We start from the raw sequence: 22466 nt of genomic DNA on the forward strand, positions 1-22466 counted from the left end.
AGATTTCGTTGTTGTTGTTGTTTTTTATATTGCCTTCTTTTCTAATACATATAAGCTGTGTGGGTGAGTGAACAGAGTTTCATCACTTTACACAGCAGAAGACACCTCCTAAGTGATTTTGGATTATCCATCGGCTTGCCTTAGAAGGAATGATTCAGAAGGGCATGCACAGCTGGCATTTATGTCAATTAAACCATAAACCTTATTAAATTTTAAAACTTTGGGTAGCCTAGAAATTCTCTTCTTAAACTAACTGGCAATTGTCTAAACATACATTATATGTCAGACACTTTACCAGGCTACTTAGTTTTTATAGTTTCATTTTTTTAAAGGCTCTACTAGATGGCATGTCAGGTTGGGCAAGTCCTGTTCAAGAACAGAATGTATAGATATATTAAAGTCTATGTGCTTCTAGAAGCTCTCCTCCCCGTGTATTGATTAAAGGCAAAGAAAAACTAATGGACAGATTTTTTTTTGAAAAAACGTGTCTTTGTATTGGTCCTTTGCTATTACAGTTAAGACCATCAAGTTGTAGTCTAGTTGTTTCAGTCAGCTCCTTTGTTGTAGTTCGTGCCTATATTTTGTTATTTAATTGCTAAGTAAATTATATATTAAGTAGAATTATGAATGCCCCTGATTATTCATGCCCTGTACATTTTTAAAAAATCAAATTCAAATTATGAAGCGATTATTAAACTAAGTATGTTTTACACTCTTTGGTTTAGGAAAAATCGATGTCCAACTTTTCTGCAGCATAAACACTGCCAACACATGGCTCAGCAGCCATGACCCAACAAACAGGCAGTTTTGTGTGTCCAAAAAAACCCCATCAGTGAAACCTTATTGTTACATAAGTTTCTTTCCAGCCACCATATACCTAATTTGGACTAAACCCCAAAGTCAGTCAATCAACGGTACCTTTACTGCACCATTCTCATGCATGGTGATGCAGTTATCCGCATCTTCTGAGAGCTGGTACAAGGCTTGAGCTGTTGCTTGATGTACATTGGTGTCATCTGATTTCAGGTAATGCACTAACGGAGCTACTGCTTTGTACTCTCCAAAGGCCACTCTGTTTCTCCCCCACATACAGCAGCGTGAAATAGCTTCTGCTAGATGGCGCCTCAGTTTATCATTATTCTGCACAAGGGAAATGAATTGTGGTACATGCACTGCAATGAACCTGTAAGGTCATGTTTCTGTGCTAGATGTTTATTACCCAATAAGATGCCAATGAGTCAAGGGAGAAGGGTGAGGAGGCTATTCAGAGGGTGTTTTGAAAGAAATTAGTATTTTGGTGGTCCCCAATGGGCCAAGGTCAATCCTGAGTTTTCTTTTTATGACTTTAAAAAAATTTTTTAAATTCTTTTTATTGACTACTGAATGTAGTCAATACACTCAAAGGTGATCAAGTGTCTGGCATTTGTTCTTTGCTCAAGGCTTGATTTCCTTTTGAGCACGTGCTTTAGGGAAAAAAAATAGTTCAAGAATATTGGACATTCTTAAGGGAGCATTTCACTTGACTGGGATAGGTGGTTAACTCTACACCTTTACCCTAGGAACACTTCTACATCAGTAATACACCTTGGTTCCCAACAGGGAATGACCTGTGACCAATGACCTGTTTGAGTCTACCATTTTCTTTTCTATAGCCTTTATCCAGACTATATCCTTCTTTTTGTATGTAATTAACTCCTATGGGTATATTATACCTAAATAGGATACAGTTTTCTGTTTATTAATTGTATTGTTCTCTTTATTGAGGCAACAACTTGGTGTCCTTAACTGAATCTGGGAGTTATTCTTAGGAACTCCGTGTTAGACTGGCCCTAAAAAGTCTTCTAAACCAAGCATTCTTCCAGTGATTGAATTTCTGCTCTATGTTCCTGCCAAGAGGTAGCCCCAGCTATGCTCAAATATCTCTGGTCATGGTGAAGTCATTATCTCTCAAGGCTGCTTCTTCTATCTGGCACAGCTCTGAATCAATAATACAGTGGTTGCCAAAGTCTCCCAGCTCAAGAATGCCTTCAATCCAAGCTTGCTAAGCCTTGGGGCGGGGGAGGCGTTTAACTTCTAAAGTTGGCATGAACAATTATCTTAAGGATAATGATAACGATGGTGGGAATGGAAGAGGATAGTTAACACTTCTATAGTAACATTTATATTTGCCACCATTTTACTTGCCAGTAACAAATAAAAAACAGCCTCTTATTTTCTAAGGATCTTGCATACTAAATTGTACAGTTAGAATACACTTTCACATTGATTAGTGTCAGAGAAACTAAATGAGGTGACCAAAATCTCATACCTTACAGGTGATGGATATTAAGCTTGAATCCAGGTCTCTGGACTCTAAGCTTAGTGTTTTTACTACCACACCATGATATCTTATGATAATACACATTTAAAATAAAAAGATGCGTTACTTACTGTATTTGCTAGTTTGGACAATAAAGGGACAACTCCATGATCTGTAATAACAGCTAAATTTTCTTGATCTTTTGCTATATTGGTAATAGCAGCACATACACTTGCCAAAACTTCTTTATTATCTGATTTCAGTAAATTGACAACAAGTTCCAAACCACCAACAAAGGAACGAACCATTTCTCCAGCATCCTAGAGAAAATTAAAAACAAAAGATGTTATCAAAAATAATTTTATGATTAGCATTTTTTTAAAAAAGTAAAAAGTAATGATAAGGTTGTGAGATACACCTTTGGCATAAAAAACAAATTGAGTTTATTTCTTTATTATACGTGATTTCTATGTATGTATGTATATGTATATATACACACACACAGTTGAGTTTCAACAAATATTTACTGAACAACTATTATGTGAGAGTTACTATGCTAACTACTGGGGATATAGAAATTAGTAAAATACAGTTGTATTATTTGCTGTAGTTATATTTTATAACATCATCACAAAAACCGAATTAGTAAACACTAAACCACTCTTTCTAGGGGAAATGCAGCATTAGGTTCCTACGAGCCTCTGGTCACAATTTTGTCAACTGATCAATACATAACCTTGTTTTATGTGTGTTTCTCCTTAAAGATATCTTGTTTCATATATTGTTAATTAACGTTAAACTCATAGACACCACACTATAAGTCATGCCTGAAGGAGGTTTATCTAACACACGAATTTTCTCTGTAAGGCACATCACAGGCTTCTGGTGTTTAGGAACACTAGAGAGCACTTGGGTACTACATGTGCGGGCCATGTCAAATAGTGAAATCACCAACAAAACCCACAAAGATACAAAAACTTTGTCATTAAGTAGACTACAAAATGGATATTTGTTAACAGTAGGAGAGCTAAAACAGATAGAGTGTCATCTCATTCAACCCCAGCTGAGAACATGCATTTTGGGTGACTCAAATTTTTCACCTCTCTGTGCATGTCCAAGAATGACCACAGAGGTGCTGTGAGTATTGATTTGGGGATTACAAACATTTTAGCAAGTAGGCAAGAATTCCCAAACCGAATTTGTGAAGAATGTGGATTGATTGTATATGCTCTTTTGCCATTATGTTGCTTGCAATCCAGTGGGGAGTAGGGGCATTGAGAGATAAGTATAATGGGGACTCCTGGGTGGCTCAGTCAGTTAAGTGAAAGACTTTTGGTTTTGGCTCAGGTCATGATCTCAGGGTCATGAGCTAGAGCCCTGTGTTGCACTCAGTGCTCAGCGGGTAGTCTTCTTGAAGTTTCTCTCCCTCTGCCCCTCCTCCCATTCTCTTTCTCTCTCTAAAATAAATAAATCCTTAAAAATAAAGAAATAAGTATAATGAACAGCACCAAGAGGAAAGATTCAAGGACTACCCCCAAGAGGATGTTTGTAAACGAAGTCTAAAAGATGAGGAGTACCAGTTTGAAGGGGGTTCAGGGTGGAGGAATCATCATGAAACAGACCTGAGAGGGAGAGGTAGTGCCTTGTTTTTTTTCCTTAGTGCAGAACAGCATAAGCATGAAAGGGAGAATGGAAGAAAATGAGACTTATCGAAATCTTGAAGGGTCTTTACTGCATGCCTTGGTAGAGAGTATGGAGTTCATTTTAATGGCATAAAAAAAGTCACTGAAAAGGTTTGAATGTGGGGGGTGCCTGGGTGGCTCAGTCATTAAGCATCTGCCTTCTGCTCAGGTCATGATCCCAGGGTCCTGGGATCGAGCCCCGCGTCAGGCTCCCTGCTCGGCAGGAAGCCTGCTTCTCCCTCTCCCACTCCCTCTGCTTGTGTTCCCTCTCTCGCTGCGTCTCTTTCTGTCAAATAAATAAATAAAATCTTAAAAAAAAAAAAAAGGTTTGAGTGTGTGTGTAGTTGGGGGGAGTGGGGAAGGGGATTTTAATCAATTTTGTATCACAATAGATCTCTCGGAATTGCAGAGTTGAGGTTGGGGCAAAGCCTGGAGCTGGGAACTCAGAGGCTGTTTCACGAAGTTCAGATAAGAGGTGGTGGCAGTTTGGAAGGAGGTTATGGTCTAGACTTGGAGGAGAGGGTGTGGATTTGTGCGTGCTGACTGGAGAAGGTAAGGACCAGTGACTCAATGATGATTCCCCTGTTTCTGGCTTGACCTAATGGTGCTAATGTTGGAAAGGCAGGGTGTTGTTTTGTTTTCTTGGGGTGAGAAAGGATGGTACTTGATATCAGAGGCCTGATTTGAATGAAGTGCCTGCAAGACGTTTACGTGGAGACATCCAGAAGTCAGTTGGATATGTGCGTTTGGAGCTCAGGAAAGGAAGTCAGGCTGGAGTCAGAGATTTGGAAGTCGTCAGCAGAGAGACTGTAACTGAAGTAATGTGTGCAAGAGGTGGGGAGTGAGGGAAAGTGGGCTGTCTGTCCTAGGGCCGCAAGTGTGGGCAGGAAAGGAGTTTGTCAGAGGAACCTGAAAACAGATGGTTGCTCAGAAATCCTCACCTCCCCTGATGGATGGCGATGGCTGTGTGATGTTCAATTATTTGGCTCCAAGGTTTTCTCAAGTAACAGAAATTAATACCTTTTGAGTGCCAATTATATCTTAGGCACTTTGCATAAATTATCTCAGTTAAACCTCACAATAACCACACAAAATAGATATTTTTCCATTTTAGATTTTAAAAACTGAGGTTTCAAAGATGTTGAACCTCCTAAACTAGACTATATCCCTCAAGGAGCCATGTTATAGTAACCTTAGTGAACTTTATAATCATAAATCCAAATATCTCATCCCCATATCCTCCAAATTCTTCCACTGCTGTCCCCTGCCCTTAGGATAAAATACAACTTCCACATGGCGTGTGTGCCACTGGCTTCCCAGTCTCACCTTCTCTGCCTTGATCCCCCTTCTCTAACTGCACACACAAGCCCTAAACCAGTGCCTCCCCCCACACCCCCCTGGAGTTAATAATCAGAATCTGGACACTCATTCTCTGAGAATATGGTTAAGTCTGGGGTAGGGCCTATAATTTTTTTTTTAATTTTAAAAATCTCTCCTGTGATTCTAAACTTCAGCCAGTATTGGGAACATTGCTTATGTATCAGTCCTTCAAGTTCATGTCCTCAAACATGCCACTTGCAGGTCTCCATGTCTTTGCATATTTTTTTTGTCTATTTTTCCCACTAGCTTGGGACTTTCCATGTGGTCTCAGCTACTGACTAAGGTACCATTCTCTTCAGGGATATTTCTTGAACTTCGAGTCTGGGTCAAGCTGTTCCTACTATACTTAACCTGGTTCTTCTGTATTACAACACTTCCTACTCTCTGCAGTAGTGGCTTATTTATTGGCCCTTGACCTAGAACATACGTTCCCGGAGGGAAGGGACTGTTTTCTGTCTTGTTTATTGTTGTACACCCAGTTTCTCTGAAAGTTTCTATGCCAGTTTCTAGAAACCCCACTGAATTAATTTGCAAACTCACAGCTACAAAAGGAAGCTTTCACCAAGGACATAACAAACCAAACCAAAGTTCTAGTGAATGGTGAAGGACAGACCCCAGTCAGGTTCTTCCCAAATGTTAAGTAGAAAGTATCTTTTCCATAACACATTGCCTCTCCTGATTGCTATGGGAAGTGTGTGAGCATTATTACTGGCCTTGTTCTCAGCACCACATTTAAATACAATCTCTGCTAGGACATACTTTCACTTCTGATGTATTAATAAAAATTATTTTGAAAATATTTGCCATTTCCCCTAAAATTCTACAATAAAGCCTTTTACATCAAACAAAAGGAATGATTATACTTTCAATGGTATTCTACACTGCCACCTTATTACACTTCTGTGCACTAGGATGCAACCAAATCAAAAGATTATAAGAGTTAATTTATTAACCTTCAGTCAAATATCCCACATAATTTAATCCAAATTGCTCTTTTGAAGCACTTAGTAGTAGTGGTAGTTGTTGTAGTACTCTTTCCGTGTTGTAGATGAGGAAAACATTAGAGAAATAAATTAATATGTGACAAGTGAAATAATAAATGGCAGAGTGGGATCTGAATCCATGTCTGCCTGACCCCAAAGCCACCACACAATACTGCAATTATGTGAATCCCAACCACACACTTGGTCCAGATGAAATAAATTCATAATCCTAGCCACATCCTTGGTCCAGGTGCACATGTAAACTCAAAAGCAAAAACAATGGCTTTTAGAATTTCAGGGAACTTCAAAAGTGTAGCCCTAAAACTCCACTTTTCAAAATGATATTATTTGTGTCAGTAAACCAATACACTTGTCAGCTATGAAATTACAAAACTAGGTTTTTTTTTCCTCAAGAAAGACTGGAGGAATTCCAGGAAGATGATGGTGGCATATTCTTTGTATCTCCCTAAGGAAACAGAGAAACTAGGGGCAGCAAAACAAAAGCCATAGAAATGCTAGGTGACAAGATACCTCTACGGACCCCCGAGTACAAGCAGATTGGGACAAACTACCAAAGCTACATGGTCTAAGAAACCAGAAATCTGCAGAGAGAAGGCAGAAGGACTTGTGAAGGCCGTAGAACCAGGGAGCCTAGACTGCCATTAGGTCTCCCTGGAAAGCTCTGGAAAGCTGAGGAGCAGCACAATGGACTTACCAGGCTCTGATTAAAGGATAAGGCCGAAATGCCCCCAGGTCTGACAGTGCTGGAGCATGCTGTGGTCTGAGTTCTATGCATTTGCAATACTACCAACTGAAGGCTCTTCTGGGTTAAAGCCTCATACCAAGCAGAAACTCCTGGGAGTTGCCTCCAAACAGAGCAAGGCAAGGACAATGGGTTGAAGGAATGATGGAGTCCAGGCAAAAAGAGAGGAGGGGAGCAAAGGAGTCTGAGTCTACTCTCTATCCTTGGGAAGATAACAGAAGTGGGATCTTGAGAAGCATGAAATTAGAAATGCAATTCTGGACCACATCTCCCTCCTAAAACACCATGAGAACTTATTTCACTTAAAAATGAGCAAAACAAAAAGACTACGGTGATTTTCCACTGCAGTCTTTTTGTTATTATAAGAAAAAGAATTAGCTGAAAGAAAATCACAGAAGCAATGAAAGGAAAATATTAATTAGAATTAACAAAGCTCATAAATTAGGTGAAGAGTTATTATAAGAAAAAGAATTAGCTGAAAGAAAATCACAGAAGCAATGAAAGGAAAATATCAATTAGAATTAACAAAGCTCATAAATTAGCGGAATAATTAAAAAAAAAACAACAACCCCAGTTTTTAAAGGCAGGTGAAACCCATCCACAAAGAATTAGAAATGAAAGAAAAATTCATTTTGAAAATGAAGAGTAAATTAGAAGAAATGCAAAAACGAGTAAACATAATAGGTAATATCTTTAAATACATAGAAGATGTGAAGAGTCTGAAATGATGGCGGAAAGCTAACAAAAAATTCATAAACTAGGCAGAGAAAGTAACATACATATAGTGAGTCCCTAAGAAGGAAACAAAGCAATATAATAGAGCAAATTTTTAAAACTATGATTCAAGAAACCTCTTTCCTGAAATAAAAATAAACCTGACAGCATATTCGAAAGTTGCCCTATATACCTGGGGAAATTTGCCCAGAATGTGCTAACGTAGAGAAATATTCTAGTATAAATCCTGGACATTAATAAAAAAGAAAAAAAATTATTTGCTCATCTAGGGAAAAAGACCAGATCACTTCTCAGGGAAAGATATTATCTTTAGCCTTTTCAGTAGCAATGTTTTTATGCAGAGAGAAAGGGAGTAACTTATGTAAACAACCTCAAGAGAAAATGTGAATCAATGTTCTAATATCCAGCCAAAATGATCTTCAAGTATAAAACTGTTATAAACATGGAAGACTCTAGGGGATGTGTTAACACAGGCCCTTCTGAGAAATCGACTTGAGATTGACTGTCAGATCTCCAAAGAGACTAGAAAGACATTGACTAAAGGATGGCAGACTTCTTAAAAGGCTCTACTGGCTTCATTTCCTTCTGGATGAGGTCTAAATCATTAGCATGATTCAAGTATTTTCCCAATCTGGCTCAACCTCACCCTCTGGTCATATTTCCCAGTGTACCCTTTCATATAAACTATATTGCAGCTTCTAGGATTACTGGTGTTCCCTTAAGTGCCATGTTGTTGTACATCTTTGGCTACGTCATTTTCTTTACCCGGATGCCCTTCTAAACTCCTAGAAACTCCTACTGGGAGCCCTGAAAACTGACTTCTTTTAATAGTGGCTTAAATAATATTTCCTCCATAAAATCCACCCCCACTGCCCTTCTAAGTATGGTTCACTCCTTCCCCTCCACATTCCTGTAGATGCTTTTCTCCAAAATCCATTCCCTCATTCTCCTGTATTTGCCAAGGCTTGATTTTGTTCGGGTATCTAACTCTCTCAAATAGAAGTACCTGGAGAAAGTGCCTCTATACCCCAGAGGTAGATCTTGACTGGCCTAAGCCTATCACCTAAGTCTCATTCCCTCTGCCATTATTTGTTTAGGGGTGGGCTAGATATGCCCCAATTATGGCCAGAGAGTTCTGAGATGATGTCTCCTAGGAATCTTCTGGAAGTTATAAGGACTAATTACAGGTCACACTGAGAATGGCAGAAAGAGGAAAACAGCCTGGGTCTTTGATCACTGTTGAGCTGCTGAATCAACTGGGCCTAAAATCTGCTTTGGCCATTTAAAACCAAAGGCATCTTGTAGCCACACTTTTCATTCTATGATGATTGTTTTCTACTGGGTCCTTTCCCCATTAAGTTGTGAGCTCTTCAAGAACAGAGCCGCCTGGTCTTGTTCTTTGACTCTCATTTGGGATATGGGGTCTGGTGTCTGTCACATGGCAGACTTCCAATAAATGTTTGCTTAATTGTGAAAAAATAAAAATAATGAGGGGACCATGACTTTAAGATACTTGGCCACAGTCACAAATACTAAAAAGCCAAAAGCATTAATTATGTATTAATAATGTAACTATGTAAAAGGAATATAAATGGGTAAGGCCAATTCAACCCCATAGTCTAGTGACTTCCTGGTTGTCTCACTGCTTTATCAGTAGACAGTGAGTCACAGCACTGGGGCCATACTGGGAGAAATAACAAAAGTGATCACATCTGCTTCTGCTCCAAGAACTTCCTAAGGTGCATGGTATGAGATAGAGGAAGCCAAAGTCGCAATGAGATCATGGGCATGGCTCACCGAGGTCTTGTAATGTTTACAATCTGTGGGACAGTGAAATGTTAGACTCAAGCCCACAGGTCCTGCCAAAGTTTGTTTATTTGTTTGGAAGGTGAGACCTCTCTCTCTCTTTTTACTTTTTAGGTTTAAAGATTCTAAACATATGACATCTTGCTTCACATAGTTTCTATGGAAAGGGAGACAGTATATTTGAGGATGGAAAAAGTAATTATTCTGCCAAAACTGTCTTTCACTAATGCTAAACGACTGGGCAAATTCAACATATTTTCCACCTTCTCACATATCTTAAAAAACTAGTTTTTGCCAATTCGCCACTGGTGCGATACTGGTTGTGCACAATTCAAATTTTCATCTTTAATGCAAAACCCCCAATTAGAATAATAATAGTAATAACAATGACAACAGTCTAGCTTTTTGCAGTTTACAAAAGACTTCCACATAGGTATCTCCTCGGATCCTCACAGCTCTGCCTTCGGGAGGCATGAAATCCCCATTTTACACATGGGAAGGGTCAAGGTTCATGAATAGTTAGTGACAAAACTAAAAATTGACTTTATGTTTCCTGATTTCTCATTTTCGCTATACGCTGTGTGCTTAGACTTTTGGAAGTGCCAACAATTATATTTACCAGATTAGACCTAATTTATAAATAGTCAGAAGACTCCTCATAATTTAGAGGGCTAATAATTCCAAAGAGATGAAGCTATTTTGCCAATGACAGTTCATGAGACAAACAAAAACAGTAATTGAAAGAAAGAATATGAAACACCTTTATACTGTTATTAAAGTAAAGCTGGAATGGGTGAATAAGTAGGAAAAGGTGTCACGTTCAAATTAACCAAAATTAAGTCAAACACACAAAACAGGACAAAAAATGTAAAGTAACAAAATACTTTTGGTTAAAATTCAACTAATAGGAAAGTATTAAGGCTTTATTTACAGATTAATGAATAAAACAGAAAATTGGATGTTTTGGCATAGAGCAATTAAACTAATGGGTATGAAATTCCTTCTCTTGCCTCCAGCAAAAAGAACTGGCCGTTTTCTGATGAGGTGAGATATACATAATGCAACTTTAAAGCAATACAAGGCAAGCGTAACATGACTTAAGAACAAAAATTTTTAACCAGAAGGGCTATAAAAACAGTTTTGTGCCATACAGAGACCATACAATGCATAAAACAGTATTTGAAAAAGATTTAAAAATAGCACATTGAGTATAAAAAATTCCAAAAATGCTACATTCATGTTAGAACGGCATGTCAGAGAAACCAAAACTGAACAGGCAAATCTTGTCCTAAAAGTATATTCATTCTATCAAATCCTTTTAAAATTCTAAATACAACATATATACACAAGGAGAATAGACTGTTTGTGTGGCTCTATCACAGTAAGATCCTTGTTCTGTTTCTAGGAGTTAACAAGTCCCACAGCTTAAAACAAATTACTGACTTAGAACTACCTTACACTTTCAAATGTAGTTCTTCAAAAATCAAAGTTAGGTATCATTTATTACCTTTTTCATTCTGAACTGAAGGAAAAGTAAATTAATTTCAGGTAAAATAAATGATTCAGTCCTCATAGTGTAGATTTACATAGCTGCAAATGCACTGTACTTTGAGGGTAGCTTTATCAAATTAAATCACAAAAAAATAAAGAGAATACATTTAATGGTTCTGATTTTCTCTACTTCTCTAGCCTAATTTAAGATAATTTTCTTAAACATCACAGAGAACTGTGATTTTTCCATTTTATTATGTTGATTCTGTTTTAGATATAATATTCTATTAATGAGGAGGTCTAAATTGTGAGAAACTAGTGTGTATCCAGAGGTTTACAGTTAATGAAATGACATTCTTAACCAATGTCTTCGAAAAAGGCGTATAGTAAAAGAGCTGAACAAATGTATATCATAAAATAGCTATTATATAAATCTGTGTGTGCATATATATGCATATATGTATATATATTTAATTTTTAATATTAAATATATTTAGAACTTTTTCCCACTTGTACTCAATAACACACAGATTAAAATGAGTAAAACAATTTCAGGTTAAGATCCAGTCAGATGCCTCCAAACAGCAAGTTGTGTGGACCAGGCTAAGAACAACACCTGAGACCGTAATCTTGACAAAAAAAAAGTTTAACTATATGAAATACTATACTCTAAAAAACCCAAGAGTCTCCCATTTACAGAGAGACTTGTTTTATAAGTTTACTTGTTGGGTCTATTACATCACATTTTTCTGTAAATATGTGGTTAATATCTCAGTGTGACAGATAAGAGTCTATTTAACTCATAATGAACCTGAACTATAACATACGAACTGCAACCAATCCTTATTTTCATGCATGTTCTAATATTTGAAGCCAGATATCTTGTCTCCCTCATCTTCTGTGATGTGTACCTTTAACTAATTTTCACATGAAATGATTTTCCTAGGTCTCCTCTCTCTTTTATCAAAGTTTCTCTTAAAACACACCCAGAGTTTAACACAATTCCAGATGTGGTCTGACTAGAGCAGAGCGCATTGGAATTCTTATCTTTCATGAAGTAGACACAGTACTTCAGCTAGTGTGGCCAACCACACGTGCAATTGCAGCAGTTACATTACCCTTATTTGTTCACATTAAGCTTTGAAGTCTGCCTAAATCCCTATGTCTTTTCTAAGTGAATTATTATACAGCCAGTACTCCCACATCCTGCATTTATGGGATTTCCAGCTTCCTTTTATTGCATAAATTGGACTGAACAATTTTCATATAAAAAAGATAAGCTTTTAGATGTAAATTTCACATTGTAAAAGTGCATTTCATGTAAAAACAGAAACCAAGTGAACCATCTGGATATTTTGAGGTAAGTAATTTTTCTAAGCATTCTTACGTTAAAAAAAATTCCTTAGGAAGGTAGAAAATATAGTTTTTGAGCCAGTAATTCTCAAACTGTATTGCACATTAGAATTCCACAGGGAATTTTTAACCTTCTCTAAGCCCAGGTTGGACCTCAAAGCAATTAAATCAAAATATATGGTGGTGGGAGCCAGCATCCATACATATCTCTAGGTGACCCCAATATACACAGAAGTTTGAGAACCACGGGTTTAAGAATTTAAGCCATATAGTGAAAATACCTGAGGGCACATCCCAGTTTCATCTTTATTAGCTATAAGGCTTTGAGCAAGCTACAGAACTTTGCTAAGTCTCCGTTTCATCATCTGTGAAATGGAGCTAATAGTATTTATCTCTTGAGGGCTGTTAAAAGGATACATGTAAGACATATAACAAGGTGCCTGGCATATGATAATAGCTGTTCCTAGTGTTATATTTTCTAATATTTTGAGAATGTATATGTTACCAATAGTTTGCACAACAAAATATCAACTTAAGGAATAACCACTTGAAATTTATTTGATTCCACATGTCATTCACTCTTATGAATATATTCAATATACATAACTCAGATAGCAATATTTTTACTACATGTTCAGTCCTGTTTAAAACCCAAACAAGAATGAGTTGGGTTTTACAATACATCCTTGATTATTATTAGATAATAAATCTATGTTTATTTATATCATTAAAACCACTTTCATTCATGCATTCATTCATTTGGCAAATTAGGAGCCTCAGAAATATCAAGATACTATTTTATGTTGTGGGATTCAAAATACATAATTTGGCTTCACATTATAGTCACCTGGAGTAATTTTTTTAAAGATTTATTTATTTTAGAGAGAGAGAGGGAGAGCAAAAGAGAGAGAGAGGGCACACATGCGGGGGGTGGGGGTGGTGGGCAGAGGGAAAGGGAGAGAGAGAATCTCAAGCAGATTCCCCACTGACCACGGAGCCCAATCCCAGGACTCTGTGATCATGACCTGAGCTTAAATCAAGAGTCAGACGCTTAACTGACTGAGCTGCCCAGGCGCCCCACCTGGAGTGATTTTTTTTAGAAATATGAATGCCTAGGCCTCACTCTCAATATATAGAATGACGATGGGGCTCTTGCATAAAAATATGTTTTTTAAAGCTCTGAAGGTATTGTGCTTCTAGAATAGAGAATAACTGATGTGCACAATTCAGATTGTGTTGTTGTTACTTACAGAGTCAGTGCATCGGTGATGATCTCAAATGCCCACATTTAGTTTAAGACTAGAGGAGGGAGGACACTTCTGGAATCTTCTATAACAAGAATGAGAACACTAGCAAAAATTGGCAAAAGTAATTTTTTCAAAACTGCATAATTTAATGAAAAGCTTATAACTCATCGTGTTTATGCAAGAAAAATGGCTGAATCTCAGTAAGAACAGTGAGTTTTCTGGCATTTAGAAACTTTCCCTATTCTCACCTCTCTCTCCCCAGCTTGGTAGTAGCCTTGAAACCATGTTTCTGGGAAAACCTGCAGCCTAGGAGGGGAAGAATGGGTTTGGAGCTCCTCCCAAACCCCCATTCCAACAGAATGGTTGCAATTTGCCTTGAAAGGCAACTTCTAAGAAAAACTCCAAAGGCTTGTCTTTACTTCAGGGTTCCCTCACTAAGGAAAGTCCTATTCTCAGGGCATGTCATAAAAAAGATCAGGGGCAACTATTTAAAATAAAAGCTGTTTGAGATGGTAATATTAGTTGGGACAAATAAGAGGCTGGCCAAAACATAATTAGAAGGAAAATCTTAAAAATGGGATATCCACAGAGGGTTTTGAAAAACTCCAACATATTTGTAGGGATCTGAAATGCCACACGTAAGTGCAGGACCATGGCATGGTCAGAAAAGACCTGAGATAGCCCTAAATGCTCACCTCTGGCTGACCTTGAGGCTCTACACAAGTAGAAATGAAGGGTAAAGTTGTAAACTATTGGAATGTCCAATGTGTGCCATAAAACACAAACAGAACACCTCACCAAAGGATGAGAAACCTAATGGTGTAAGGAATTTAAGGAAATCTCTGTCAACTCATTAGCTGATCAGTGAGGTAACTGAGCAGAAATCTTAGTGGTCACACTGACAAAGAATATAGACATTATAGAATTAGTCCAAGAAATTCACTAACAAACAAACAATAGCAAAAACAGCAATAAATAGCAAAAATACAACCCCTGAGATGGGGAAAATCTGATTTCCAGAGTTTCTACATTATATTATTTAAAATACTAAGTTTCTTTCTCAAAAAAGTTATGAGATATACAAAGAAAGAGGAATGTATACCAAAAAATATAACCAAGGAAAGAAAACAGTCAATAAAACTGGACCCTAAGGAAGTCTGTACCATCTTGGCCTTAATAGATAAAGACTTTAAATCAGCTATTAAAATATGTTCCAGGAACTAAAGGTAACCCTGCCTAAACAATTAAGTTTGAGACCATATCTTGGGAAGTAGGGAATATTAATAGAGAGATTGAAATTACATATAAAAAAAGAATCATTAGAAATTCTGGAGTTGAAAAGTACAATAATTGAAATGGAAAATTCACTTCATGGGACCAACAGCAGATTTGAGCATGCAGAAGACAGACTCAGTGAACATGTAGTTAGGCCAATCAGATTATTCAGTCTGAGGAAACAAAAGAAAATGAATGAAGAAAAATGAACACAACCTCAGAGATCTATAAAACACCATCAAGCATACCATCCTACATATATGGGATATGGAAAAAGGGGAGAGAGAGAAAGAGCAGAAAGAATATTTGAAGAAATAATGACAAACACTTCTCAAATTTGATGTAAAACTTTAACCTACATATTTATGTATCTTAATGAATTCCAAGTAGGATAAACTCAGATATACACACCTAGACAGGTCATAGTCAAATGGTGAAAGACAGAGAATGTTGAAAGTTGCAAACTATGCTTGAAAGCTGTACATGACTCATCATGAAACTTCATTAATAGTAACAGCTGACTTCTCATCAGAAAGCATGGAGACATTACCAAGATGGTGGACTCAGAAGTAAGTTCCAAACACTTGCTCCCCCATGGAAACATTAAATAAACAACTATAGACTAACTAATATAACTTTATAGGAGCTCTTGAAACCAGTTCAGAGATCTATAGCAAAGAAGCAAGAAAAAGTCACAATAAAAACTTCAGGAAATTTCCTGGCAGTTTTACTTTCTCTTGTCCCACCCCGTTCCTGACAATGGCACAGTGTGGTCAGGAGGAAGCAGACCAATTCCCAGTTCCTTCCCTTGGCCAGAAGAGGCAGAATGGAAATTATTTGAAACACCCTAGCCTGTCTGTGGGCTACCTAAGAGAGACAGATTTCTATCACACCTGAATCAGAGCTCAGACAGGAAATTATGGCAGAGTCTGGATCTCAGGTGGCAAAAACTATGCAAGGCAGTGGCAGGCATTGTGGGGTGGGGGACTGTAGATTCACAGATACATGGGGGCAAGAGATTACAAGCAGAGGAATATAATAAAACATCTATGCCTCCAAAGAGAAGCTGGATTGAGACTCTGAGAAATTAAGACATTTAAAAAGAGCCATGACACGGGGAATTTTTAAAAAGGATACACACAGGCCCAGATAGGACACATGCCCAGAAAAGACCCGAAGAGACCTTATACCTTCACCCTGGGCTGATACCAATACGAATGACAGGATCTTATTAACTAGGGGAGGTCTTCCAAACCAATCTGGAAATACTAGGAGAGGTGGATATTTTTTCAAATGCCCACTTTTCAACAAAAGATCCCAAGACATACCAAGGAACAAAGCAACACAGTTCATTCAAAGGAACAAAATAAATCCTCAGACCATCATGAAGGAACAAATGTGTCAGAATTACCAGGAAAAGACTTTAAAACAATTGTCTTAAGTATGTTCAAAAGCTAAAGGAAAACACAAAGAATTAAAGGAAATAAGGAAAATGATATCATATTTGTTCCTATATCATTTTCCTTATTTCCTTTAATTTTCTGTGTTTTCCTTTATAATTTATAATAAATATAAATTATTATATATATATAACATATATATAAAATTTCTCTCTATATATCTTTGTGTGTATATATATCTCCAAATAGAAATTATGGAGCTGAAAAGTATAATAGCTGAATTGAAAATTTCACTAGAGGGATAAAGTAACAGACTCAACCAGGCAGAATAAAGAATCAGTGAATTTGAAGACAGGTGATTTAAAATTATTGAATCTAAGCAATGAAAAAAAAAAGAGACAGATCAATTTGGACATTATGGGAGTCACAGAAGAAAACAGAGAGAAAGGGGCAGAGAGATTATTTGAATAAATAATGCCTAAAAATATCCCAAATTTAAGTAAATACATGGATATACAAAAGTCCTTTCAAAACATTCCACCCAACAACAGCAGAATATACGTTTTTCTCAAGTACACATGAAACATTATCCAGGATAGACTATATTTTAGGCCACAAAACCAGTCTAAATATTTTTTTAAAGATTGAAATCATACAAAGTATGTTTTCCAAACACAATGAATGAAAATAGAAATCAACACCAGAAGGGAAACTGGAAAATTCACAAATATGTGGAAATTAAACAACACACCTGTTAATAACCAATGAATTAATGAAGAAACCACATCTATTTCCTACAGGAAAAAAAATAGGAAAACAATAGAGAAAGTATATGAAATCAAGAGTTGGCTATTCAAAAATCAATAAAATTGACCAACCTTTAGCAGGATTGACAAAGAAAAAAAAATAAGACTCAAGTAACTTGGATCAGAAATAAAAGAAGGGATATAACAACCAATTCTACAGAAATAAAGAGGATTGTAAGAGAATATTATGCACAGTTGTATGCCAACAAAATGGATAACCTAGATGACATGGGTAAATTTCTAGAAACACATAACCTAATAAGACTAGATCACAAAGAAATAGAAAATTTGAACAGATCTATAACTAGCCAGGGAATTGAAACAGCAATCAAAAAGCTCCCAACAAATAAAAGCCCAGGACTAGATGGCATTACTGGTGAATTCCACAAAACATTTAAAGAAGAATTACCAATAATCCTCCTGAAACTCTTCCAAAGAATTAAAAAGCTAACATTCTCAAACTCAGTCTATGAGGGCAACATGATTCTAATACCAAAGCTAGACAGACGCTACATAAAAATAAATCTGTAGACCAGTATTGCTTGTGAATATTGATGTAAAAATTCCCAACAAAGTGCTAGCAAACCAAATTGAATAGGATTATACACCATGACAAAATGGGATTTATTCCTAGAATGTATGGATAGTTCAACATAAGAAAATCAGTAAGTGCAATATATCACATTAAGAGAATGAAGGTAAAAATCCATAAGAGCATGTCAGTTGATGTACAAAAAGCATTTAACAAAATCAAATACCCTTTATTTATTTAATTTGTCAGAGAGAGTGAGAGAGCACAAGCAGGGGAAGGAGCAGGCAGAGGGAGAAGCAGGCTTCCCGCTTAGCAGGGAGCCCAATGTGGGCTTCGATCCCAGGACCCTGGGATCATGACCTCAGCTGAAAGCAGACGCTTAACTGACTGAGTAACCCCAATGTCACACCTGTACATGATTTTTTAAAAAAAAACTCAACAAATTCAGAATAGAAGGAAACTATTTCAACATAATGAAAGCCACATAGAAAAAACTTACAGCTCATATCATCATCAATGATGAAAGACTGAAATTTTCCCTCCAAGATCAGGAGCAACACCAGTATGCCTGCTTTCACCACTTCTATTTGACATTGTACTGGAAGTCCTAGCCAATTGGACTTCCTAAGTCCAGTTAGAAAAGAAAAAGAAATTTTATTTTTTTAAAGATTTATTGATTTATTTTAGAGAGAGAAAGAGAGAGAGTGTGTGCGTATGGGGGGGCAGAGGAAGAGGGAGAGAATCTCTAGCAGACTCCGTGCTGAGCCCCGCGAGGGGCTTGATCTCCCGATTCTGAAATCACGACCTGAGCTGAAACCAAGAGTTGGACATTTAACCAACTCGCCACACAGGTACCCCAAGAAAAAGAATTTTAAAATCCAAATTGGAACGGAAGAAAAAAATTATCTCTGTTCACAAATGACATGATCCTATATGTAGAAAGCCCTAAATTTTAGAATAAACTGGTAGAATAACTGAATTCAGCCACGTCGTAGGTCACAAAATCAACATGCAAAAATCCACTGTGTTTTTATATACTAATAATGAACAATGTGAAATGGAAATTAAGAAAACAGTGCCAATTAAAATAGCATCTAAAGAATGAAATACTTAGGAATGAACTTGAAGCCAAAGAGGTAAAAGATTTGTACAATGAAAACTATACAACATGGGTAAAGAAATTAGACACAAATAAATGTAAAGATATCCGTGTTCACAGATTGGAAGATTTAATATTGTTTGGATGTCAGTGCTACCCATAGTGATCTATAGATTCAATGCAATCACTATCAAAATCCCGATAATTTTTTTGCAGAAATAAATAAATTCATCCTAAAATTCACATGGAATCTCAGGGGACTCTGAACCGCCAATATGATCTTGAAAAAGAAAAACAAAGTTGGACTCCTCAGACGTCCTCATTTCAAAACTTACTACAAAGCAATGGTAATTAGAAGAGTGAGGTACTGACTTATAAACAGACATGTAGACCAATGGAATAGGATAGAGACCCAGACATAAACCCTTGGGTATTTATTTTGTCGAATGGTTTTTGACAGGACCATTCAATGGGGGAAAGGACAGTTTTTCAACAAATAGTGTTGTGAAAATTGGATATCCACATGCAAAAAGAATGAAGTTGGACCCTTACTTTTACCATATTAAAAAAATTAACTCAGAATGGATTAAGGACCTAAATGTAAGACCTGAACTATAAAAATCCTAGGAGAAAGAATCCAAAGGACAATGAAGCTAAGTTATGAGCATGCTGAGTTCATGTCTAGAAGCAGAATAATAAAAGTATTCCAGGCACGGGACCCAAATCTATTTCACTTCTTAAAAATAGGGTTACACAAGGGCTTCCACATTCATGAAAGGAGGCAGGAAAACATTACTACTAACTACTGCCTATGGCTACTTCTTATATGAAGATGTGTGTCTAGAGAAATGGAGGGATGTAACCTTGTGACTAGAAACTTGGGTCTCAGTTAAATGTCTGAGTCAGTGAATTTTGAGATGGTACAGTTTCTGATGGCAACAAAGTACAATGTGATCCTGGGAGTTCATGGCTGAGGTGGACATAATGATATAATCAACTTAATGGATGAGATTATTTAATAAAGTAACTAGTAATTAATAACTGTACTTTCAAAATAAGATGGTCAAATGGTTTCACAAATAGCTAATTGTTGGCATGATTTTGTACATACCTGTTTAGAATAAGCTATCCATCAGCATTTTCAACAATAGCCAAACTATGGAGGGAGACCAAATGTCCATCGACTGATGACTGGATAAAGATGTGGTGTGTGTATATATATATATATATATATATATATATATATATACACAATGGAATATTACTCAGCCATCAGAAAGAATGAAAACTTGCCCTTTGCAATGATGTGGGTAGAGCTAGAGTGTATTATGCTAAGTGAAATAAGTCAGTCAGAGAAAGACAAATGCCATATGATCTCACTCATATGTGGAATTTAAGAAAGTAGATGAACATATGGGAAGGGGGAAAAAAGAGGAGAGAGGGAAAGCCATAAGAGACTCTTAACGATAGAGAGCCAATTGGATGCGGGTGGGGGATGGGCTAGATGGGTGATGGGAATTAAAGAGGGCACTTACTGTGATGAGCACTGGGTGTTGTATGTAGTGATGAATCACTGAATTCTACTCCTGAAACCAATATTGCACTGTGTGTTAACTAACTAAAATTTAAATTTTTTTAAAAGGCTGTACCTTTGGTTGTACCTTTCCCTTCTGTCAATTCCATCCCTTCCTAGACTAGCAACCTGCATTGCTTTTTGGAGTAGTAGGGTCTGAGAAGCACATGGAATGGGAGAGCAATAGTAGCGCAAGAGAAGAATCCAGGTGAAAGCAACAGATTTGACCTTAGATGGTGGTCCTTCTAGCTGTAGTCTGAAGATGAGCTGTTTAACACCCTCACTATTGTTTTGGTCCTTCATGTTCCCACTTGAAAATCTGGCATACAGAAAAAATCTCTGTAATACAGTTCACTTTAATCTTTTAGGATTTTAAGAACTGGGGGCCAGATGAGTATACTTTGAACTATTTGATGACTTAAAAATGGTAGCAGACCCCAACTAGGCAGGGTCACATTTTCAAAAGGTTTAAAATTTTTTAATAAACTATGTAGCCTGTTAGGCACACTGTTGGACAACTATACATTCTAGGGCCCAAACATGACCAAATCAAAGCTCATAAACCATGTTTATGGCAGTATTCTTAGTATGAAACTGTACCCCTCTACATGCCTTCTCCAGCTTCTCTTTGGCTTCCTGATTGGGCATGGGTCATTGGACTGCTGAAGTTAAACAGAGAGTGATGTCAGATTTCTGTCCTGTTTGATCAGCTGTGTTCTGTCACACCTGGAGTCAGGAAGCTGGCCTCATCCACACTCAGGGCTCAACATTCCTGGCTAAAATTGCCTAAGCATGTATTCCAACCTCACAGAAAGTAACTTTTTCTCTTCTCTTTTGGGGAATCACTCTCAAATGTCTCTGCTTAGCTACTCTGCTTGGAAGAGATCCTTAGGCCACTGGTTTTGAAATGACTAGCAATTATTTTCCTCCAAGATCAAAATTCAGAACCAGACATTATTTTCTAAACAAGTAGCAAAATTAAGTTTAAGAAAGTTACAAAGCCAAATGATCTCATGGATATATTACTGATTTGGAAGACAGATTGAGTGTTCTTCCTAATTCTACAACTGCCTTACTATACATGCAGAGTATTTATTCTAAAATGTGAATACCTGGTTCCTATCTAATTCATAAGTGGTGGTTATAATATAAAGTTTTAATATAAATTTGCCTTATAAAAAGGCAAACAAACATGTTTAAATGTCTATTTTTTTCTTACTAAAAACTTTTTAACCATTACTGAAAAGAAGCAGAATTAAGAAAATCAAATACTATCTTGCAACATTCAAAAAAAGAAATAACATAAAAATGCAATGATATGTTAAGAAAGAAAATGATTCTTATAAATGTTGGTAAGAGACAAGAAAGTAGAAGTGACGGACCAATTATATATTCTTTATATAAGTTTCTGTATTTTTCAATACCTTATTGTTCATAGAGCACAAATTTGAGTTGACTTTTTGCAGCAGAGTTTTGCTTCGTAAGAACAAAGAATTTAATGCATGGATTTTTGCCAGACTCAGCTGTTGCATTCTTTATATCACAAGTTCGTAATACTGAACACCTGTTCAACCACTGTTTTTCTCCAAAAATGTGTTTGATCATTCAGCTTGAAAGGAACAGCTTTTCACTTCCATTTACAAATCTCTCACACTTTTCACAAAATACTTGATTGTCTGAAACCATACTTGTGGCTCATGAAATTTACTAAATAACATCACTATAGAGGTCATTAGGCTCTCTATCCTTTGTGGCAAGCTTAAGTGGAAAAAAACCCAACAACTAACTTTCCTTAAGCCTCACACAAAAAACTCGCCTCGAAATGGTACACTGTTAAATAAAATGACTTAAAAAAATATGCAGTGAATTTTTTTGGTTAGTTCACTTTAGTTCCTCAGTTCTCGATAGACTGAAGAACACTAGGTAGTTTTCTGATGGAAGATGCTTACTTTCTGTCTTAGGTAGTCTTTCAAGTTTTATATATGACCATAAAACAGATTCATATTTCACATTCTGATTTTCCAGTCATATAGAGAATGGAC

At 36.8% G+C, this 22466-nt stretch overlaps 1 protein-coding gene across 4 annotated transcripts in view; it reads right to left on the reverse strand.

Moving 5' to 3' along the window:
• ODAD2 (outer dynein arm docking complex subunit 2) overlaps positions 1 to 22466 on the reverse strand; it is a 175852-nt gene that overhangs the window by 42247 nt on the left and 111139 nt on the right. For all 4 annotated transcript variants that reach the window (XM_081820782.1, XM_081820781.1, XM_006739479.3 and 1 more), the window contains 2 exons: positions 2431 to 2619; positions 919 to 1140 (listed from right to left, as the gene is read on the reverse strand). In XM_081820782.1, coding sequence (XP_081676908.1) covers positions 919 to 1140; positions 2431 to 2619 — 411 coding nt within the window. The remainder of the gene's footprint in view (positions 1 to 918; positions 1141 to 2430; positions 2620 to 22466) is intronic.

This window comes from Leptonychotes weddellii, chromosome 5 (genome assembly GCF_054177405.1).
Source record: "Leptonychotes weddellii isolate Sample4059 chromosome 5, ASM5417740v2, whole genome shotgun sequence".
Taxonomy (NCBI): domain Eukaryota; kingdom Metazoa; phylum Chordata; class Mammalia; order Carnivora; family Phocidae; genus Leptonychotes; species Leptonychotes weddellii.